The sequence below is a fragment of the Cupressus sempervirens genome, chromosome 6 (genome assembly GCF_028749045.1).
Source record: "Cupressus sempervirens isolate cs-2001-9-10 chromosome 6, ASM2874904v1, whole genome shotgun sequence".
NCBI lineage: Eukaryota > Viridiplantae > Streptophyta > Pinopsida > Cupressales > Cupressaceae > Cupressus > Cupressus sempervirens.
In genome coordinates this window covers 169,187,678-169,213,475 of record NC_143123.1, presented here as the reverse complement: position 1 = coordinate 169,213,475, position 25,798 = coordinate 169,187,678, and the positions used below count along the sequence as shown (strand labels likewise).

The 25,798-nt window shown below is 32.7% G+C and overlaps 1 protein-coding gene across 1 annotated transcript in view; it reads right to left on the bottom strand.

Moving 5' to 3' along the window:
• Positions 1–20,804: 20,804 nt before the first annotated feature.
• LOC149551789 (transcription factor MYB3R-1-like) overlaps positions 20,805–25,798 on the bottom strand; it is a 97,497-nt gene continuing 92,503 nt past the window's right edge. Inside the window, exon 12 of the mRNA XM_089787277.1 lies at positions 20,805–21,399. Coding sequence (XP_089643403.1) covers positions 21,250–21,399 — 150 coding nt within the window. The 3' untranslated portion in view covers positions 20,805–21,249. The remainder of the gene's footprint in view (positions 21,400–25,798) is intronic.

Genomic DNA, 25,798 nt, shown 5'->3' with positions numbered 1-25,798 from the left:
TTAGTTGATGTTGATCATCACTAAACTTTAGTTGATTCCGAGTGATTTCACTGTTGATTCTAAGCAATGCAGTATATGCCGAGCATCAGAAGGTTGATAATGTCGAGTTGCTGCATTATTTAAAAGATCGAAGATTCATTGAATCTAAGCCGACAAGTTCATTTTTTGAAATTTTGTGAACCAGGAGGAAGATAAGGATGATGAGCTAATGGCACAAAATTTGAGGTAAATCATTTTTAGGTGAATTCAAATGGATTCTAGAAGAAAGATAGAATATGGGATAGATACATTCTATCCTACCTAATTTGTTTGAGCCCTAAAATGAAAAATGGAAAATAAGCAACAAAGTATCTTAATTTCCTATTTATAGGAATGTTTGGTCAAGAAGCAAACAAAGAGGAGAGAGTCATGTGTGAGAACCTAAGGGAGACAAGGATTCAAGGGTTTTGCTTCATCAAGTGACCTAAGAGAAGAGTCTGCAATGGCATGTTAAGCAAGAAGGCTTAAGGAAATTAATGCTTGAAGGGTGAACAAGCTATCAGAGCTACAAAGTATAAAAGCCAAGCAGAATTATGGACTTAATAGAGATCTTTAATATGCAAGAAAAATTGCAATTTGTATCATATCAAAGCTCTACTATTACTCTCTAACAATTGTATCAGCCTAGGGTAAGTCCCTTGGATTAAGGTTGATCTAATAGTCATTTATAAATCCTTTAACCAGGTGGAATTCCCAGTGAATGGCCTAAAATCCTCTAACAAGGCTCACTTCTAACAAGGTTATTGAAATCCTTTGAAAGGGTCACATTTAACAATGTGTATTGTAACCTTTAAATGGGCATCACTTCAGAAGAGTGAAAAGAGTAGCATGTTACTTGTGGTTTTTCCCAAATTAGATTTCCACATAGATCATTGTGTCAAATGTGCTGATGAATCTATTACGTTTTATGCTTTACATTTCTACAAGTTGATTTGATAGTAACCTACAAGTTTTTAGTGATTGCATAATCCTATGGATGCATGCATAGATATGAATGTTTTATGGTTTCACTAAGCTGTGAAAAGTTTTATTTATATATCTGGGCCTTGAATAACCGATTCAGCCCCGCCCCCCCACCAAAGTTATTCTAAATTAATTCAACAGATACTATGTTTAAGAGTGCATTGAAGTTATGAATATGTGTGAGATTGTAAAAATTTGAAGGTCTACAAGATTTAATGACAACTTTTTGATTGTGCATATTTGCGCAATTAATGCAGTTGCAATTTTCTAACGATTTAAGGGTTGAAATAAGTTAATTTATCCACCATTTGATCAATTAAATATTGAAAGGATTTAGAAAGAAGATTGAAAGGAAATTTGGAGCATTTCAAAAGAAAATTTGATCAAAATTTTCAAGCCCTAAATTTGTGATTTCAAAGGTTTTTTCGATTGCAAGGTTAATTTCTAAAGTGATTTTTGAAACTAAATATTGTGGAAATGGGTCCTTCATTAACACAAGACATTTTGGAGAAAACTAGACATAAATTTAAGAGAGACCCTATATTACCCTTGGAAGATGATCTTGTCGGGGCATTCTCACAAATTTCAAATGGAGTTTTGATTATAAAGGATCTCAGGTCATATATTCACTATAAAATTTGAGACTATAGGAGACTTGAATATAATGAGTGAGTTTGGTAATGTCTATAAGGAGGATAAATCATTTAAGGATGGTTTTAAGTACCTAGGCAACTAAAGGTTGCATAATACATATTTCATCATGAATTTGAGAATGAGGAATGGACAAGAATCATTTTGAGCTAAGTACATGATAATATGTTTTGGATTGGAAATTAACCAATTAAAATTACCAGCAACCTAATCCATGAGGTAATAGGTTTTAGAAACAAGGGCATAATTCATGTTGATGAAAAAAATGTGAAGAAAATAGTGGGTGAACCCACAATAATGGGTTCCACTTTAGTGGGATGAAGAAACTTGGAAAAATTGCTCAATTTTCAGATTTTTAATTTTCGACTGTTCGCACAAACAACCGAGACATGTTCATGCGAACATGTACACTGGACATGTTCGCGCGAACATGTGTGTGCCTAATAAGGCATGTTCACACGAACATGTCTAGTGTACATGTTCGTGCGAACATATGGCGCGCTAATTTTTGGTGCTTTATATTGCGTTTTCCTGTCCCATGTCTAGTAATTTTTTGGTTTTTTTGACTGTTCGCACGAACACAAAAAATTAGACATGTTCGCACAAACATGGCCAATTAATTTTTTGGCCACCGTGAAATTTTAATGTGCATGTTCACTTGAACATATGTTCATGCGAACATGCTTTATATGTTCGTGCAAACACCATGTTTGGGTGAACGCACAAAAATAAGAAAATTTCAACCCATTTTTCATAATTTTTTTTTTTGATCTTTTGACTCCCATAATTGCAGGAGAATGATCTTCTACTATAAAATAAAAAATGTCAAAATGTGCTGCTCGGAGCAAGCTTTCGAACGACTATAATTTCAATACATATTTTAGTCATTAAGACTTTCAAATATGAGTTTAACTCATTATAGGTTCATTACCGATTCATTATCGATTGAACATCAACCGACTTCGACACCTCGGGAAAATTAGTAAATTAGGTCAAATTTTTTTTGAAAAATATGTAGGCACTAGCTTATTGAGATACCTTACTATTCAAAAAAAAAAAAAGGTTTATGATAAATTGACTTCAAATTATTTGTGTCAAACAAAACGTATGTCTGAATTACGATTCGTGTCACTTCAAAACTTCATAAACTATACAATATTCAACAAAAATAAATCAAACCAAATGCAAACACTGGATATTGATGTTACAAATCGAACATCGAAAGAATTACTTCATTATCATTTTTAGAAAAAAAGTTGTGTATCAAACGGACTGTCACTCTTTAAAATATTGAATTTTATTATGTATCACTTTTCAGAGGAGATAAAAAAAATTGACATAAATAATTTTTTTTTTAGATTAAAAAATATAGTTACAAAGTAGGAACAAAGTACTCAAAATCACTAGTTTATGTCATCTTGAAATTATTTATAGTTTTGGAGATATAGTCACTTGAACGTGACGTTTGTTGCAAAAATATTGATTTCAGTGTCAAAATTAGTCAAAAAGTGGAACCCATTATTTGTGGGATCACCCTAGTACAACATAATACAAAAGATTAATGGAATGGGAGAGGCATGATGCTGAGCTTAATTAAGAAGAGTGGTGTAAGCTTTAAAAGTAAGATTTTGGCTTATAAGATTAACTCCAGTTCTAGAGAGGATGAGATATCAACATGATTTATTCGTTTTTCTTACAGAATGTGTGTGGATAGAGAGGGAGTCAATCTTTGTGAAATTATGAGGCCACATTTTTTTGATAATTTTGAAAGGACAAAGAAGAATAAATATGCAAGTTTCATATTTAAATCATTATTTACTTATCTTTTATTTCATATCTTGAAGTGATTTCCAAACATGGCATCATCTGAATGGAACTCAGATAAATGCACCATGGTGTTAGTAAGTCATTATTTCAAGAAGAGTTCAGAGGAATATATGGTTAATAACATATCAAGTATGATAAAGTTATTTTAGATAGAGATGAAGAAGAGGATGAGGATTTCAAAATCTATTGTGGACAAGTATAAGGATGACATCTATTTTATGGTATAAGCTAATAAAATATTGACATAAGGTTGAGACAACCTGAGAAGGAAAGACCCAAGCTACCCTTGCTAAGAGTTACACACAAAAGCTTAATTAAGTGTACAACAAGGAGCAAGAGGCCATGGGAAGCAATTCAAAAGGTGTAATTATTTAACTTCACACATAAAACAATAACATGCTTGGCTGTGAGGCCTTCCAGATCACAATCTTGTAAATAATAAGAATTACAATTTAGAGTCCAAGATTGCATATTATGCCCTCTAGATCTAAAATATTCTATCTAAATCTTCCTTCCTACATCTAACCAAGCTTCTCATATAGCCAACTAGGCCACTATTTGGCTAGTCAAGCATTTAATTACATTATAGGTCCAATCTTGGAAGAGTAAATCAAAATCCAAGTAAAGGACAACATAAGATCATGCATGCTTAAGGATGGGTCCACATAGGATTTGGGAGTCAACTCCCAAATACACAAGAGACCATGTCATCAATGAAAACTACATAAATGGAAACAATATGCCTTGCTAGATGAAAACTACAGGAAACATAGGTTGCAAAGAATGCCACAAAACTCCAACAATATGAAATATCAGAATGTGCACACTTAGAAAAAGGATCTAGCTTATTTCCTTGACATGATATCAATTGTTCACAACCTAAAACCAAAAAATAAATAATGGATACTTCGCAAATAGAAGACTGGTACAAAAAACAAGAAATATTTTTTGTTCGTGCAAGATTGTTGATTAATCCAAGATGCTCCTACATCAAAAACCTAGGGTAAGAAAATAATTAATCTCCATATTAGGACTCAAGAGTGTTTCGACCTGAATCATAAAGATCTAGTTCAGATTGTGATATTCATGAACTATTTTCAACTAGTTTCCTTTCCATTGAATAAGGTATTCCATGTAATCATTTCCTCTTGTGCTTCTATTTATTCTATTGTTCAAGATCTATTCAATGCCCCCTCCTTCCTTGGATAATTTGGATTATCAATTAACTTATTTTCAAGCCCATAGTACTCAAAGATATCAGAAATGTTGAATATAGGTGAAATATCCATATCTTCAGGCAACTCCACTTGAAAATAATTTCCATTGTCAAATTTTCTCAAAATATTACTAAGCCCAAACTTTTTCATCTTGAATTTGTTGTATGTTCCAACTAGAAATATATATTTCTTCAAATGGACCATTACATGATCACCTTCATTGAAATATTTATGTCTTCTCCTTACATCATCTCAATGTTTATATTACTTAGTGTTCTTCTAAAAATTATCTCTTACATCATCATGAAAATCCTTTATGAAACTCACAAAATCTTTAGCATCAACACTACTCTTGTCTTCCTTACTCAAGTTTCTCAATTCTATAGTTCCTATAGGATGCAATCCATTTATGATCTCAAAAGCTATCTTCTTAGCACTTCTATTCATAGAATTAATTCCTTGAACTTATCAAAAAAGTGATCCTCTTGAGGGGACACTCACCCACATTGAAAGAAGGGAGATTTGAATGCAAGTTAATAAATGTTGTCTTTTTCAAATTATATATGTTTGAAATTTATAGATATATGTATTTAGTATGTCTATTCTGATAGTATTCTTTTTCGTTAATTTTATTTATTGATGCATGGCTGAGGGAGCATTTCAATGGTTTATTCTACTCACTTTTGTATGTTATTTGATGTGATTTAAAGTAAATTGGATTCTCATACTTGCTACCTTGAGAAAAAAACACTATGAACAAATTGAGATCTTTTAATTTGATTTAAATAACTAGTGCAAATCTTAAATGATATTAGGATGATGAAGATTGATAAAATCTTACAAATACTATATGGTTGGTTTGACTGTATAATTTTTTGTAATCTCATTTGCAGGATGACATGAACTATGCAGAAGATTATACGAAACTCCTTTTTTTAGTGGTTGCTTGATAATTTCTTTGATGATATGAAATTCATAAACCAAAGAATTGACCAGACTATCATAGATCATCTTTGCAAATTAGTTTCAACTCCATTTGAACACATTACCTATATAGAGGTCGTTCAACTATTAGAGAAAGTTATACTTATTTTTCAAGTAGTTATAGGCATATATTATCATTTATATTTCTTGACTTATCAAACTTTAAAGACAATAAGGACTTGAGAATTTTATATCTGTTTGCAAATAAGCAGGGCACGACTAAGAAATTTGAGAATAAGGTAGAGTGGAGCATTAATTTAGCATCAATGCATGAAAGGTATGCAAAGCATAAGATTCCCATATGTTTTGCTAGAATATTCTAGAACAATTGACAAAAAATATGATTATACATGCACTATCCACTTTCGTGAGAGTGTTGGATCCAGCTTTTGGGAAAATGTATGATATTTTTTACCCAATTGATGCAAATATTTAACTGAGGTGACATTTAAAAAGCCAGTTATTGTATACAACTATCCAAATATGATCAAGGCATTTTACATGTGACTCAATGAGGATGGCAGGATTGTTATTTCTATGGATGTACTTATACCAAAGGTAGGTTCCTTATCTCCTGATATATTTAGGTATTGAGCCTAGATGTAAGAAATGAAATGCACATTAACCATGATGTAATTCTTTGGGATTGAGTTAAACCCAATGATATGTGCACTAATTCATAGTCTGGGGAGCTAATAGGTGGGAGTCAAAGGGAGAAGAAATTGGAAGTTATTGAGAAAAGGTATGTGGTACAATGGGTTGCCTTTTTTTGTTCTTTGTAAAAAAAATTGTTTGAAAAAACATTTTTTTCTGCATAACTTGTTTTTTATGTATAGTTGTAGCACTTGTAGCACTACTAAAGAGCCACCTTAAGTTAGAAATCATTAGCATTATCTTAATTTGAGATAGCTACATTTACTTGGTTATTCAAAAAAGACTTCATATTTTGTAAAACCAATGGAAGATGAGAGTTGGACTTCTTTTTTAGTCTATATGATACTTTTATAAAGATAATTACATAGACTTGATTGTGGACTAGGTCATTGTAAGAATAAATGTTTCATTATTATCTCTAATTGTGACTTGGTCTAAAAAAATTCACTTGTTATAAGCATTAATATCATGTTATAGTTTCTTGTGTAAACTGAGTTGTACAATGTGAGAATCTCGATTACCAGAGATATAGAGGATGATAGATAAATTAACTTCAAAATATGAAATTTTTTCAATTATCTTCCAATAATAAAGATGCTTATATGTTTGAAAATGCCCAAGGCACAATTTTTATTGGTGTGATTATATAGGTGTTTTAACCCAATGTACTTTCAATAGCATTCACAAAGAAAATTAGAGGTTTGAGATGGAGCTAACAATGACATGGCCTCTTATTGTGGTAGGAGTTGCTACAATTTATGTTGCTCTTTTTCTACTAAAAAGCCTTGCAAGTTCTAATAACAAGAACCATCTTCCTCCAGGCCCAAGCAATCTTCCCCTAATTGGGAACTTTCATATTCTTCTTGATAGTAGAAGGCTAATTCACTATATCTTAGCTTCTCTTGCTAAAAACCATGGGCCAGTTATGCATGTCAAATTTGGAAGATGCCATATTTTGATAATAAACTCTGTAGAGTTAGCAAGAGAGTGTTTCACAATGAATGGCAAGGCTTTGGAATCAAAGCCTCAACTTTCACAAGGGAAGCATTTGGGTTACAATTATTCAATGGTTGCTTGGGCTACATATGGCCCCTTCTAGAGAATTGATCGAATGATTTGTGTTCATGAGCTTCTCTCTCCCAAGAGAATCCAATCTTTTGCTCCCAAGAGATCCCAACAACTTTGCAAAGGAGTCACTTCTCTATTTGAGTAGGCTCTGTTGCAGAATAGTGTTAACATGAAGAGGTTCTTCTCCTTCTTGAACTTCAAGAAGCTCATGTCTATGATCATTAATGAGAAGTATTTTGGAGAGGAGTCGAGGGTCTCAGAGGAGATTATTTCCAAGGCGATTGGGGAGTCTTTTGTGTATCATGGGTGTGTTAATATTGGGGATTATATTCCCTGGTTGAAGTGGCTTGATTTGCAAGGGTATGAAAGGGAAATGATTGAGGTACAATCACATTTGGACTTGTATATGCAGACAATATTGGAGAACCTCATCCATTTGTAGTCACTTGTAGTGCCATCAATGTAGGTCTCTGAAATCTCATCTCAAGGTGGTGGTAGACCCACCAAAGACTTGAAGATAAATATCCAGGCTAATCATTGCCCAGGTTTTCATCGGTGATTACTTTGGATATTTATCTTCTAGTAGTTTTTTTTTAAAACAAATCATGTTGGTCAAACTTTTAACCAATCTTGGTCAAAATTTCCACCAAAGATTTGTCAAAATTTTGACCAATGCATTAGTCATGAGTTTGGCATGTTGGTTGATCAAGTACCAACATTAATCGAACTTTCAACCAAACTTTGGTGGAAATTTTGACCAATTCATTGGTCATGAGTTTGACATGCTAGTTGATCAAGGGCTAGCATTGGTCAAACTCTCGACCAATATTTGATGCAAGTTTTAACCAAACTTGGTCAAAATTTTGACTAATGGTCCTCACAACAATAGAAGTCATTTTTAACCAAATGCTTGGTTGAACTTCCCACACATACAAGATTTGGTCAAAATTTTGATGATAAAAATAGTGACAAATCAATTGGTTAAAAATTTGACCAATTTTCATTGAAAAATGAGTCAAAATATACTAGTGACCTATGGTGAATGGAGTAAAATTATCAAAAGAAGACACTACTGGTGAGGTAAATGAAACACTACACAAATCTATGATTCGAAAACTACAATATGTTGTACATAGTAAACCGGATATTGAAATAGTTTTTGGAATTGTTGCAAGGTTTTCATCTAATCCAAAAGAGACTCATATGACTGTTGTGAAAAGGATATTCAAATATGTCAAAGGAATTGAAGATTATGGCCTATGGTATAAGCAAGAGCATAACTTTAATCTTAAAGTCTAAACAAATGTTGATTGGGCTAATAATGTTGATGATAGAAATAACACAAGTGGGGTAAGTGCAAGAAGTTGGGTCTCGCTTTTGGGCAAAAAGTGGAAGTGTTTTTCCTATTTTTGAAATTTCTTGTTAATTGATGTCAAAATTTGAGGCATTTAGAGATTGAATATAAAAAAACTTAAAAAATAAAATAAAAAATTCTAGAATCTAGTTTTTGAATATATAATTTATTTGTGTACCCATATGATAGATTTTGTTTTTGGTATAGATCTTTAAAAACAACTTTTTCAAAGTGCTTGTTTTAGGACCATACCACACTTGTGTGCGAAACACCATAATTTGATCAAAATTTCACTTTAAAAAAATAAAATAAAAATTAACCTAAAAAGAATTGTATGTAGATCGATGACATATAAATTAATTTAAGAAAAATTATAAAATAAAAAAGTTATTAAAGTTTTAGTGAACTTCACTATTTTACATTTAGGTACCACCTTTCATTAAAAAATAATGCAAAAAAAAAAAAAAAAAATCACAGCACTATAAAATTTATATTTTTGAAATCAAGATAGTGAGAGCTCTAATGGATTTTTTTTCATAAAAAAATTTGATCAGGAAGACCCTCTAAAAATTATGGCAAGGTGTGAATTTGTCAATTCAATGCCTTACCCAAATCTTGAGAGGTCAAGACATAGGCTTGGTCTCACCAAGCCTATCCTGAACCAAAATCTGAGGTAGGAGAAAAAAAAATCTCGCCCAATGTTGTAAGAAATGGGCACCTATTATTTGAAATTCAAAAAATGGGTACCCATTTTGAAAAAGTCAATTCGACATATAAAATCCCCCCCAACAAATAAAATTTTAAATTTTTACAAATGGGTACCTGTTTCTAAAAAATATACAATTTTTTTATGTTTTCAAAAACGGGTACCCATTTTTTTAAAATAAAAAATGGGTACCCAATTTATTTTTTAAGAAGTGCCCATTTTTAAAATTTTGGATCGAGTCCCGAGCCTAAAAAGGGTACCCATTTCTAAAAGAGCACAATCTCAATCCACAAAATTGAGACCCAACTCCTTGCTTCTACCTAGTGGTGGAGTTCTCTTTTTTGGAGAAAGATTTATTACATGGATAAGCAAGAAACAAAGTTGTATTTCACAATCTACTATTGAAGCTAAATATGTGGTTGTTATAATCAATTGTTCAAACATTGTATGGATTAAACAATTGTTGTAAAGAATGCAAAAAGTGGTAACCGAGCCTATTACTATTTATTGTGATAATACTAGTGCCATAAATATTTCAAAGAGTCTAGTGATACATGCAAAAAAAGAAGCACATATCAATCAAATATCATTATTTGAGGGAGAAATTTGAAGAGAAATAATTAAGGCTTGAATATGTGAAGTCTAAGTAACAAAATGTTGATATATTCACCAAGTCATTACCTAAGGATGCCTTTGAGTATCTAAGAGGTAAACTGGGGGTCCTACCCCTATCCAAAATTAACTAGGTGAAGAGGCACATTTCATCAATTCATGGATGATTTGTAATATCTTTATGGATTTGATGCATAAGTATTCACACTTTAGGAGCATTTCTAAAATTGTGAAAGTGATTGTGATAAAATTAATTTAATCAATATATACAAGGTACACAAATAACTACAAGGTTTTATAAGTTTCATGATGAAATGTATAATGACCTTTGTCATTGTTGTGAAAGAGGGGGAGACTAATCAAAGGGGGAGATGAGTATTGTAAAGGAAGAGAATAACAGAGATCATAACCTAAGGGGAGATATGCTAAAGAAGATTGTTGTTGTTGTCATTGAAGATAAAGACCGAATACATCTAATGAACCAGAATCAAGACAAGAGCTGAAAAGTTGTATTGTTGAAATGCATACATTTAATTATCTTATGTAATATTTTGTAATGTAAAATCATATGTTATGTGTTTCCATCAATGCCAAAGGGGGAGATTGTTAGCCCCAATTGATAATGTAATATGTAATGATATGAATGTATGTTAGAGAGTCATATCAATTGTTATATTGTCATTGATGTCTAAGTCTTAGTTGGCTAGACATTATGCTAACTCAATAGAGTAACATTGCATTTGACAGATGAAGAAGATTTGAAGAAAGTATAATATAAAGAACAATAAGTTAATAGTTTGGAATAAAGTGATTGAAAGAGTTAAATGATAAGTTGAATTGTTACACCAAGTGATTGTTGTTAAAGCTTATGAAGTTTAGTTGGTACTCCAATGGTTTGAAGGGACTAAATGATAAGTGGACATAACTAATTCAACCCCCCTACTCTCAATTATCTAACAGTTCCTTCTTCACCCTTGGACATTCGTCCAAACAATGCAATCCTTAGGTTCCCCAACAAAGGAGACCTTGATAGGGCAGTCAACAACATGATTGCTATTGCTAAAGTATTGAAGAAGTCAGCCTTGTTAGTAAAGTGATGGTGCAAGGCCACATAAGAAGAGGTCTAGATAGAGGGAGCACTAGTTGTGGATGGGTCATGAATAACAAAAGATGCCTTAGCAAGAACTTTCACATAATAACAAGTGGATCCCACAATATTGGGTACCACTTTTATGGCACAAACAAAATTGGAAACAGATGGAAATTTTCAATTTTCAATTGTTTACACGAACATTAAAGAAACATTTGTGCAAACACTCCTTGGATAAAGGTTCACACAAACATATTAATGTTACTATTTCACTTTTAATTCACGATTTTCCTTTATCATTTTTATTTTCATGGTGGAGGAAAAACACTTTGGACGTTGGAGTGAATGTGTCAGGGTGTTGAGCAAGTTGTGTCTTTTTCCTCTCGGTGTTTGTCATTGTTCTATTTCATGTATGTTTAATGTGATTATTTGAATGGTTTTTATGCTTTTATGTTTTCAAAGAGTATTTTAGTGCTACTTTAATATTTTTATTGCTTATTAATGTTAGTTAATTATATTAATTTTTTTTTTATAAAATTTTTATTATTTAATTATATATTAGTGCTATTCAAAAAATATTAGTGTTATTAGAAAATATATTAGAAAATATTAGTAAAACATTAGAAAATGTTAAAAAACCATTAGTCTAGAATATTAGAAAATATTAGAAAAATATTAGAATTTTTTTTTAAAATATTAGTCTAGAATATTAGAAAATATTAGAAAAACCCTAATCCTAACTCTAATTCCACCCCTAACCCTATATATAACCCTAGTTTTGTAACCCTAATTCTAATCTTAATTATAACTCTAATTTTGACTCTAAATCAAACCCTAACTAGCTCTAACTCTAACTTGAACCCTAGTTATAACTTTGATTGTAACCCTAACCCTAATGCTATCCCAAACTTTAACTATAGCCCTATTGTTAAACCTATAACTCTAATTCTAACTCTAACACTAACTCTATTTTTTACCCTAACTCTAACCCTAATCCTAACCATAACCCTTATCCTCCTATCTCTAATTCTACCCCTAACCCTAACCATATAAATAACCCTAGTTTTGTAACCCTAATTCTAATCTTAACCATAACGAGCTCTCTTTCTCATGTATGATATAGATGTGTAGATTAGGTGATGTATGATTTGTATCTTTTAAATATAGATTTGTGTACTAGACTACTATAAATTTAACTATTTATCTAGCTCGACCATAGTAGCTTTTTGCACATGTATGTATATGTGTATTTACAATATATATTAGCTCGTTCATTGGAGATATGACTTCACATGATTAGCCTAGTCATCAACTTGAGGATGATGAGGCTCCTGCTATGACTCCTACTAGTGTGACTCATGGTGTGACTTGTGGTGGGGCTCATGGTGTGGCTCGTGTGGGGCTTGTACCTAGATGACATGTGTTTCACTATTTATATTTTATGTATACATGTTTATTGAAGACTTAAATGCATTTGTTATTCATACAGTTTGCATACATGCATTTCAGTTTATATATTAGATCTAGATGTTCATTCTTGAGACGTATATGTATATTTTTGTATTTTAGTAGATTACAAATATTTATGCGAGCTTACATTTTAATCTTTATAACACATGTTAATTTTGTAAATGCATGTTTAAAAGAAACATATTTATTAATTAAATTTATATAAGTTGTTTACAAACTAAATTATGAGAGAGGAGGGGGAGGAGAAGAGAAAAGAGAAGGGGAAGGGGAAGATAGAGAAAGGGAAGGCGAATAGAGAAATACATATTTTTAGTAGATTACAAAGATTTATGTGAGCTTAAATTTTAATCTTTATAACATGTATGTTAATTTTGTAAATGCATGTTTAAAAGAAACATATATAATAATAAATTTAATTTATGTAATTTATATATAAACTAAATTATGAGAGAGGGAGGGGGGAAGGGGAAGAGAAAAGAGAAGGGGAAGGGGAAGAGAGAGAAACATATAAATCAATTTGTACATACAATAAACATATATTCTATCAATTTAAAATTTATTTTGAATTTCAAATATAATTTTTAAAATCCTTCATACCATGGTGCGCATGTATATCCAGAGCAATAATTAACAAAAACAAAATATCTACATTTAAAGGTCCTAAAATCTGATTTAAATTAAATTAGACCTGGATCTCAAGGCCCAATTCAACCATGATGTTCACTTATAACATGTAATATCTTCTCACGATCTTCACTATCTAATCTCCACTTGAGACATCCATGTTTAAATTTGGCTGGATGTAGACAAAGCCCGATGGAAACAACCAAGTGGTTGTATTGTAAAACCTTATTGTCAGGTTTGATAATCAACAAATTGTATTCCATGTTGGACTATTTTGATTTGCTTCAAATATATTTCGTGTATCATAAAAGAACCTACACCACAAATTTAAATATTTTAAAATTTGATTGATATAAGTTACCCAGATGTGTGTGTGTGTGTGTGTGCGCGCGCGCGCACGCGCGCGCGTGCACATGTATGTATAATACCTATGGGGATCAATATTTCTACACCTAATAATTTCAATGTCTCTTGCAAGTTCTTTTGTGTAAGCAAAAGTGAAAGCAACTGAACTTGTCCAAGTATTTCAATGCTATCAAATTTAGTCATTATTTCTCCCATCATCTTATTCATTGACCTTTTCTTACATAGACTTAAGGGTTGAATAGTAGTTGTAAGTGTTCCCAATTTATCCACATCCATTTTAAGTAAATGATCTAAATTTTTATTATAAATTTGATTCTTTATAGTTTGAGCAATATTTATGAATTTGTCCATACCAGTAGGAGCACCTAATTCTAACCCTTCTTTGACTTATGTTACTTGAATTTCTATAGGGAGCGATCTTGAGCCTTCTCTAACATTCATTGTTTGAGATTCTACAGAAAGCGATCTTGACCCCTCTCTTATATGTACTTCTACTGGTGTTGAGCCTCCTTCAACATTTTTTTCATCTTCACCTTGTTGATTGTCTGCAACATGTTTATAAATGAATCAAATTAGACAAAAAAATAATATTGATACATAATTAAAGTCAAGACCTTGAAAATATGTGTGTGTGTGTGTGTGTGTGTAATTACATACCTTGTTTATTTTTATGATAATGTGCCAAAGTTTTGTGAAGATTTTTTTTTGTTTTGCTCTTATGAGATCTCTTCCTTTCTTGTTTCCAATCAAAAAATCAAAAAAATGCCGTTGCCTTCAAAATTTTGCATTTACTTTATAAATTTGCCTTCAATTTCAAACATCTATCCTCATTATGAAAGTGACATATTTATGTGTTCGAGTGAACACAAGTTTTTTGTACATGTGTTCAGGTGAACACATAATAAAAATTTGGCTGCTAGATTTTTTTGGCAAGTATGTTCAGGTGGACATATGGTCACGAGAACACTTTAATATGTTCGCATGAACACTATGTCCACGAAACATATGTTTTTAAAAAACTTTTCTATTTTTTTATTTTTTATTTTTAAATTGGTGTTTTGACCCCAAAACTGGGATCAAATGGAGATCATTGGTGTTTTGACCCTCAAAACTAGGGTCAAATTGTGTTGGTCGGAGCAAGCCTTCCAACAACTATAATTTTAATATGTATTATATTCATTAAGACTTTCAAAAATGAGTTTAACTCATTATAAGTTGATTAACAATTGAACATCAACTAACTTCAACACTTTGGGGAAAATTGTAAATTAGGTCAATTTTTTTTTGAAAACCCTCTTGAAAATAGGTTATTTAGTTAGCTTTCTATTGTAAAAATAAAATATAATTTATGATATATTGAGTTCAAGTTATCCTTGTCAAAATGAACATATGTCTGAATTATGATTGATGTCACTTCAAAACTTTATAAACTATACAATATGCAACCAAATGAATCCTCTAGATATTGATGTAACAAATCAAAAATCAAAAGAATAACCTCATTATCATTTATAGAAAAAAAGTTATGTTTGTCAAGTGGACCATCACTCTTTAAAAATTTTGATTTTTCATATGTACCACTTTTCGGAGGAGAAGAAAATTTTAACTTAAGCAATTTTTTTAAAATTAAAAAATATAGTTACAAAGTAGGAACAAAGTACTAGAAATCACTAGTTTACATGATCTTCAACTTATTCATAGTTTTAGAGATATAGTCACTCAAATATGAGGTTTGTTTCAAAAAATGTTGATTTTAGTGTCAAAATTGGTCAAAAAGTGGTACCCACTATTGTGGGATCGCCCAACATTGTTATCAACAATATAGGAGCCATTAGAGGAGGAATCTAAGAGGGAGTCATGAACACAATCAGTCAAAAGATTGGAACAAGCAACCTTCCACCAAGCGACAACACCTTTGTGGCACGAAAGGCCAGAATCTAAAGCCAAGTGATTGGTAGCAAAGCATCATCAATAGTGGAAGGGGAGGCCCTCATAGTCCAACACTTGTATCTATGGACAATCCCCAACCATGCGCACCATCCCACCTAGGAGTAGCTGAGACAAGTCCAAGTCAACCAAAATACAACTGAAAGTAATAAGGCCCAAGGTTTTCAAAGCATCATCAACCTTCAAGAACCGCCCAAGAGAGTTCCCAACAACCTCATAGCAAGACGTCTCCTAGAAATGTAATGGGAGATAAGGAAGGCTAACCCATACTGAATGCACACTAGGTGGTTCAATAAGAAGGTTCAAAGAAATTGTCCAAGGTTGGCAAAAAGGGAATGAGTCCCCCAAACTCACATCTTGCTCATGATTAGATCCCAATCTTAGGAAGAGAAGGTAGTGATAAAGAAACCCTTAGCATAGGGGTAGAGCTCAAAATCATCAAAGATAGGGGGTTTCCAACCATTAGTTACCCAACAATAAAGATCCAAGAGAGTAGGTCAGAGACCTACAAATCTACCCACTAGCCCACATTGATAATAGCAGTTGATATTCTTCATCACTTGAAGGCCACAAACCACCACATGTGAGGCCTTGGCATGAGAAATAGGATGAGTTTTCACTCTTAAAGGGTCAGCATGAGCATAACTCTTGTTAAATCTGGCATTATATATTGGGAACAGAGACCCTTCATTCCCAACATAAGGCCCCAGTAGCAACCATCATACAAGAACTTGCAAAAGCAGCAGGGTCCCCTGAAGCAGAGGCCAAAGGGGCAAAAGAACCCAAAGCCAATTCTATGCCAAAAGTCAAAGTCCCAAGGGTGGGAGGCTAAAGCCCAGGACAAATAAGGGCAATAGTAGTATAACTTGCATAACAATAGAGACCAAAGGCACTGTCTCCACCAAAGGATCTCCATTGAGTACAGAAATGGATGCAACCTTAGTAGCAAGAGCAACTGGAACCAAAGCGCAAGTCATCACAGTTTTTACTTCCAGTTGTGTTTAAAGGGGCTCTAAAACCTTGTACAAATCAAGTTTTAGGATGGACTTGAAATCCAAAACTTAGAGAAACAAAGCAAAGATAAGACAAAAAATAAGCATAGTAAGTGGAGCAAGACAAAGAACAACAATCAAGAAGTAATGGGCGAACAAACAACCAAGTACCGAAGAGAGGAAAATAATTCTTTTTCCCCAACTAAGAACAACTAACCCACATTAGAATTTACATTTGGATCCCTTCTTATGGGATTTAACAACCAAATCAAAAGAAGGAGAAGATGTCTTAGAATGTTTTCCTCTGACTACAATCCATCATTTTTCAACCTTAGCATCCCAAGCAGGAAAATCCAGAAAACATGGATTATTAAGTATGTTACATGTAATGTAAAAAATTAGAATCCAATTACTAATGATACTATGCAAGTTCCATCTCCTTTGTTTGTAGGACTTTTTTGTTCAATGAAGTAGCCATTGATCTACATTGGTGAGAAATCAATAAATCCATCATTTAATCATTGGCATCTTGTTAGTTATATCGTATTAGGAGTAGTTCAAGTTTTATGTATGGTCTTTAATACTCAATGAAATCAAGAGGAAACATAAACATGCACGGTTGCACTTTATCACTATGAAAAACATAACTAAACTATCTTTAAGGATTTAAATGAAGTTAATATACAAGAGAGAGTGTACAAGCTATGTTATCAGCTATATAAAAGTCATATGTAGCTAGTTTATCTTGACCTAAAGACATAACTTCATGATCATGTATAGTTGGGTAAAATTGTTTGTTATAGCCATGTTATGTTATTTGACTTAGAATCCTATTAAAGAGATCTTTATAAACACACTCTCAAATTTGAATTGACCCAAAGAGCACAATACATTACACACTCTCACAGATAGTCTTTAACCTTCCTAAATATGTAAATGAGTTTATATTGATGAAATCTGAAACCTATAGTAGGAATAAGAACATACAAAATTAGACTTAATCATATAGGATCAATCAACTTTACAAAAATATAAAGATGAAGATTTCTTTAAAGCTAACCTTGGCTAGTTAAATAAATGAAATCAATTAAATATAAATCAACCTAAATTTAAAATTATAGCTAGAACTAGTAATTTAATTAATATATTTGATGATTTTAGTGTAAATGTAGCAAAGAGAGCACTTAGATCTATGATCAAAGAGTAATTTCCAATAAGGAATATTCCATTTTATATTGGTCAAAATCACAATCACTAGACATTTCTTTATCAAGGGACACCTTTGAAAGTTTAAGATATAATCACAATTGATGCCAAGTCCTTTGATTTCATGTGTCAAAACTCATAATGGAGTCTGACCCTTCTACTTTTCCAATAAATAATAAACTACATCACTCTACTTAGCTATAAGTGATTCTAATATTTAAAAGTTCCTTTAAGGGCAATCAATTTGCCACAAGGAGACAAGTTCTCTTAGATCAAACCCTAAAATGTGTGCATAGTTTAAATAAAATAAGCAATAGTTCAAGAATGTAGATATCTCACTCCTTTCGATGCATGAAGTCCAAGTTTCTTGAATGTTAGTTCATACTTGTACATAGTTTAAATACAATAAGCACCAATTCAAGAATATAGATTTGTTACCCCTTTCGGTGCACCAAGTCCAATTTTTCATTATTTTATTCCTTCGTAAATAGTCTAGAATGAATGGATTGTGAATGATACCTAATTATCATTAAATGATAATTGAATGTTATTAGATGCCTTAAATGTCACCCCTTTTGATGCGCACAACATCAAACATTACCAAATGTTACCAAATGTCACCCCTTTCGGTGCATGAAGTCCAATTTTCTCAAAATTAGTTCCTACTTGTACATAGTTTAAATACAATTAGCACCAATTCAAGAATAAAGATTTGTTACTCCTTTTCAGTACACCAAGTCCAATTTTTCATTATTAGTTCCTCTGTAAATACTCTAGAACAAATGGATTGTGAATGATACCTAATTATCATTAAATGATAATTGAATTGAATGTTATTAGATGCCTTAAATATTAGTGCATAACATCAAATATTACCAATGTGTGTTTGATCCACTAAGAGACAAGAAAATAAAGGGATCAATCAACAAAATTTGATTCTTGAAAAGAAAGGGGATAAGTTTGAAACATGTTTATCTCAAATTTGCAATGGTGTCCCCTAAGATTGCAAGCATCCCAAGATGTTAAAATAGTCTAATCCAATTGCCAAATGATTGCATGGACATAGGTGCATAGGCAAAAGTGATAAATAAGCAAAAGATGTATAGGGACAAGATGGGGAAAAGTATAATCTAGTTGCCTAGTGATTACTAGGGAGTATTGTTCAAGTGTAGGGACAAGATGGAGTCTTAAGTGCATAATAGTATATGTATCTAGATGGAATGAATTGGACTTTGCATAAGATTGTGTCATTTCTCATCATGTACAAGAAGTTTCTTCAAAGTGACTACAAAACTTAAAAGAAAACTACAACAAATAGTTGAAGATCAAATGATGATGATGTGCATGACATCATCAACCTAGAATCAAAACCCACAAACACTTTTATCTTAAATTTGACTTTTGGATGACTTGATAAACTAGTTGTCTATACTTATGACAATTTAGTTAAAGAAAAAGGTCTAATTTAAATGTATACCTACTCATTATATTATAATCTACTTAATATAATATAATGATAGTGTAATCACAATATGATACCAATAGCTACTATTTTAAGTTTCACAGGGACCAATGATGATATAAGCTTGTCTAAATCGATATAGAATATAAACCATGACACCTCATTCTTTTCCATCAAAGTTGCTCTACTAAAAAGAAGTGATTTTAATCTCTAAATAAAACAAATTGTGGGGTGAGAAGCTACATCTCTTCAATTCACGGTGAAACTAGTACCTCATAATTTAAAATTATATATGATTTTATTAAATATTCACAATTGTTTGAATATACACTAAAAGCATATTCGTTCACTAATTTGAAAAGTAGATAGCTATATTTTTCACTAGACGCAATACGTCAAAGTTCTTGTCAATAATTGGAGAAGAAGGAAAATGAAGATTTATAGGTAGAAAGGAATGATATGAAGAAAGAGCTAAAAAAGAGAATGATATGTTATTATATGGACAATTAAAGGTAGAATGATAGAGAGAGTTGAAGGGAATTTTAAAAATATTAATAATTATATTATTTTAAAAAATATATAAATAACAATAGAAATTATATTATATAAATGAACTAGTCATTTATACCAATTCAGTTATAAGTTGAAATATTTGATTTTAAAAAAAAAATTATTGATTACTTAATTCAAACTACCAAAATCTCTAATTAGTTTGAGGGGTAGTATAAGTTTTACAATTTGTGAAATGGTATTTAGAAAAAAAAAATTAGAATAAGATTGTAAAATAGAAGCCAATAAAATATAGTGTAAACTTAAAGAAATAATATTTTACAAATGACAAAAATAAACATCAATGTAAAACTAGTCAATATATTTAAAATAAGAAATATAAAACATTTAATTCTATATTTAAGAAAAAAATAGTGATAATTAATAATGATTAGACATTCATTTGTGAGGTGGGAGATAAAAATGATTTTTAAAAAAAAGTTAATCCATTTGTTACAAATGTGGAAAAGATAAAGTTGTAATTAATACATTTATTAATGCATGATAGACTTGTTAGAAAATATTTGTATTTTCTTAAAAATGACAAAAATAAACATATGTAAAACTTAAAAAGTTAATCTACTTGATTTGCTATAAAATATTTATATTTTTGTTGGAGAAAACCAAAAATAATATGATTCAATAGTATAAATGAAAAATGTGATTTTACAAAATAATGAAAAATTAGAAAAAGGTATAAACATTTGAAATTTCTTTTAATTGCTCAATTGAATTGAATGATTCTAATACTTTCCTCCCTTCAACTAATAATTCCGGCAACAGAGATCTATCTAATTGAATTTAGAGATAAAATCTTCAGGACAATGAAGGTATATGAAGCATCAAGTAATTACATCCACCAATGCTGACAAAACAGTCCACACTAAAGAAAAGCATGTCACTATATTTTACGTATACCATGTTCACGTATAAATAGTTGACAGCAGTTATTACTTTGAGGTCGTGACACAAATGCCCGCTCTCTTTCGGAGCTCATACCGAAAGAGACAATAGACACTAATCTTTCTCAAAAAGTAGCAAGAAAATTCTATTAAATCATAATAATATACTGTATACATGAGTGATCCATGACAAAATTAAAAATGCCACGTAAGTGCAGTCGATAGCTTTCTTATATACAAAATAAAATATTGCATGCAAGTGCTGTATTTCATGTACAGCACAGCTGCTTAAAGCATCAATAAATGGTATTAATACCAAGAATTATTTTAACTCTTGGCATATCCTTCAATGGTGATACATGACACGAGATTATAAAGAGTGTCCAATATCAGAGAACGAGTTTATCGTAGACAATTTGCGGTTCTATCAGAACGTTTAAATATGGAGAATTGAAGTAATAGCTAAATGATATTACAAATAGGAAATCATGTAGTTCTTTCTAACATTACACTGCTTAAGAACACAATAATTCGACATGCAAGCAACACAAGAAGGAATTTGCACACTAACGACACCCTTTCAGAAGATGTAACAGAGGGCTACAGAAGTCACCGGAAACCCCAGTGGAAGTTTGGCTCAATTCTTCTCCGATTCCACCTCGACCAGGTGTGCTGAAGGCATTGACCTCCGGGTAAGGATAACCCGCACGAAAGGGCTGTACGTTACAAAAGCACGAGTCACCAATAGATTTTTATATGATATTTCACATTGTTGTTGCAAAATGCAAGTCATGAACAATATCATGTAATCGAAAAAATCAAGATCAAACAGTTAAAAAGATATACAGGGTTTCACATTTCTCAAACATGTTATATAATTATACCTATAGAATCCTTAAACCAAACACAATATAAATACAATACTGATTTTTCAAAAGCGACAAAGCCCAAAAAGAAGAGACAAAAAACGTTATACACATAGAGAAACTACGCGATTGCTTGAAATAACAATTACCAACTTGTGGCATCCTGTCTCCAAAGCGGAGGTTGATGTGTGGGAACAGAAGCGCATCAGGATGCCCTGTGGATGCACACAGGAAGGGAATCCAGGGCATCTGCATGTACTTAGGATGCTCATTTGAGCTTGCAGAACACATCCGGATGCTCAGGATGCGCTTCCTGTGCGCATACACCGGGCATCTGAGAGCATCCGGATGCCTCTATGTCCAAAACGCCCAGTCAACTCAATTTTTAACATTATTTTTGCTCCTAATTTTGTATATTTCTGGCATTTCTTTGCATTATATATATATATATATATATATATATGGACACACATCCAACATCAAAACAAAAAAATTGTGCATTCCTGCACTCGATTCTTGCATCCACATCCAAATTGGCAACTTAGCTCTAGAATATTGTCAAAGAAGAAGAATCTGTATCTGGTTTTCCTGTGCCTTGATGTTAAAGGCTCTGATTATTGCATTATTTAATATTCTGATTCGCAAACTTGACATAATAAACTAGACTATGGGTAATCAAACCAAAATGTGAGTAAGGCATTCAAAATCAGAACATGAGGAAATAATATTGCAACTAAATATTGTGACCAAAAGTCATAGTGTTATTTGCAGGGATTTGCATTCATGTTTTGCAAGGACACAAATTTAAGTTAAATATTGATGTCTTTCCTTCAACAGCTTGCATTTTGCTTAAGGTCTCATTTATGGGAGGTTGTGTTTAGAGCATGCAACTGTCAATCGTAATGACTCCAACCAGTTATTAACTTTGTGAAACACCAAATCCTTCTCAAATTCAATTGTTTGACATTTTGTCAAACACTTTGCAAGCAAGGGATATATTGCATATGTAAATTCTGATTGCTTTTTAAATGCCAAACTTTATAAATATGCTTCCAAAGAACACACCAAACAACTAACAATGAAGATGCAATTGTTTTTGAATAACACTGATTATAAATAGGAAAATACGCATCTACATAAATAAGACATTAGGGCAACAAATTCTGACATGAAACTCATATATAAATCAGATTACAATACATTTTTCAAACCCTACCAAAGCCCTAAATATCTACTCTCAAACAATGCAAAATGTAGTAGATAAAAACCTAGAATTGCTCCAAAAACATGTATAGCAAATCACTATAGCAAATTCTAACTTATTCCTTACTCTACAAATTTGGCCTTAGGCCACAAATTTGGCACAATGAAAAGACTGATTTGTCTTTTCCAACAGTTGCAACCTTTCGGAAAATATTTCACCACCTCAGTTATGGAAATCAATGGGACTGTTCATTCCCAACAATCAATATAACAACTACAGAGACTCTTGGCTGCACAAACTATCCGGAAGAGTAGATGGCAACACATTCAATGCTCAACAACGAGGCTGCCCTCCCTATTTATTCTTTTCCTTCACCCTTCTAGAAGGAAATAAAATATTATTTAATTGCACTCTCTAGAAGCTTCCCCCTTTCCAAGGCAATAATTAGTTGTACTTCTAGAAAATGCACTCTCTAGAAGCTTCCCCTTTTCCAATACAATATTAGTTGTGCTTCTAGAAAATTAAATTAATTAAATATAAAGTCACCTTTTAATTTTAATTTATTTAATGACTATAAGAAATTAATTTAATCAATTTATCCTTATTTCTCCACTTAGCTTTCGGAGAACGTAAAGGCTAAGAACTCCACCGAGATGCTAAAAGATGGGGACATTACAGCCCACCCCTCTTGAAATTGCTTGTCCCCAAGCAATTTCAACTCTGGATGCTACAAAATTTCTTCATTCTCCCAAGTGGCATCCTCTACTAGCAGGTCCTTCCACTTCACCAAGTACTCCCTGATAGCACGTCTCCTCAAATTCCTCTCCTTGAACTCAATGATAGCCTCTGGTACTAAAACAAATTTCCCCTCATTGTCCAAGGGTGGAAGCACTGTAGAAGGAACAATCTGGTGTCCTAATGCCTTTTTGAGACGTGACACATGAAAAATATAATGGACTCTAGTCTCTGCCGATAAATCCAACTCGTAAGCCACCTCTCCAACACTCCTAATCACCCGAAAAGGCCCATAATAATGTGGCTTGAGTTTTTTGGCACCACTCTTCTTGCGAGTGGACTGACAGTAAGGCTACATCATCAAATATACCATATAACCTATCTCAAAAGTCCACTCAATCCTCTTCTGATTAGCATACTGCTTATGTTGATTTTGTGCCTTGGTGATATTATCCTTAAGAGCCTTCACAATGTCCTAACTCTCTTGTAATAAGTCTCCAGCACTGGGCACTCTACTAGCTAATAGCAACAAATCCATGAAACTGAGTGCCTCATATCCATATAATGCCAGGAATGGTGACATCTGGATAGACATGTGATAAGTGGAATTATAACAATATTCACATAGATATATCCACTTAACCCAAGCCTTTTGTTGCCCTGCTATGTAATTCCTGAGGTATCCCTCCACCCAATTGTTCACTATCTCTGTCTGACCATCTGTTTCGGGGTGGTAGCTAGTACTCGGAGTGACTTCTGTCCCGCACAATCTAAACAACTCCTACCAAAAGTGACTCATAAAACTGCTATCCCTGTTGTTGAAAATGCTCTGAGGTAAACCATGCAACCTAAATGCCTCTCTGAAGAATAAATCTACCACCTGTGTAGTAGTGTATGTAGTATTGATTGGGAAGAAGTGGGCAAACTTTGTAAGCCGATCACAACAACATATGTACAGTCTCTACCTTGGGCTCTTGGCAGTCCTGTGATGAAGTCCATGGATAAACACTCTCATTTCCTATTAGGAATTGGAAGTGGCTTAAGTAAGCCAGCTAGGTAAGAGTGCTCCTATTTATTACGCGCTTAGAACACTCTCTAACATATTGCAACACCTCATCTTTGAGCCCTTTCCACAAAAAATGCTCACAAATCTGCTAGTAGATTTTGTAAAAACCCAGATTTTCTGCCATATGTGAGTCATGATAAACTCTCAACACCATCCTCTTCACCTTTGACCCTGGCACCAAATAAATGCTCCCTTTGTAAATGATGATCTCATTCACAAGGGTGAAATCACTATTTTGGATCAATCCATCTATGAATGCCAATGGCCATGTATCCTTTGCATACTCTGCAAGGATCAAATGTCTTCAATCCTCTAATATATCCGTCATCAAGCTCAAGTGGAGTCTTCTTGACAAGGCATCTGCTACTGCATTCTGTGTCCCCTTGAAATAGGTAATATCAAAATCATATGCCTGTAATTTACTTACCCATTTCTATTGCCTGTCATTAAGATCTCGCTGCCCCATAAAATGTTTCAAGCTATTGTGGTCAGTTTTTATGCTGAATTTGCTACCCACTAAATACTGCTTGAATACTTTGCTACCCACTAAATACTGCCTGAATTTGGCCAAAGCATGCATTATGACCAACATTTTCTTATCATAAATGTTGAAGCTCCTCTTAGGCCCCCTAAGCTTCCTACTCTCATAACCAATCAAGTGCTTGTCCTGCATAAGCACCGCTCCAACACCTTTGCCAAATGCATCACAGTGCAACTCAAAAGGTTTGCTAAAATCTAGTAATGCTAGCACTGGACAAGAAGTCATCAACTCCTTGAACTTATCAAAACACTCCTATGCCTCAAGAGTCCATAAGAAAGCCCCCTTTCTCATCAACTCCATCAAGGGTGTTGCATGCTTGGATTATCCACTAGCAAACCTCCTGTAAAACCCACACAACCCCAAAAATCCTCTCAACTGTGTCAGGTTCACTGGAGTAGGCCACTCAATAATAGCACGAATCTTTTTAGGATTTATGCGTACTTCCTGAGCACTGATAATGTGACCCAAATATAATAACTTTGATAATCCCAAATCACATTTAGACTTCTTTGCATACAAGGACTCCCTGCTCAGAATGCTCTACACAGTGTCTAAGTGCAACACATGCTCATCCCATGTCCTACTATACACCAAGATGTCATCAAAGAAGACTAACACAAATTTCCTCAATTGATGCTGAAAAACCCTGTTCATTGTGGACTGAAAAATAGCTAGAGCATTAGTTAGCCCAAATGGCATAACT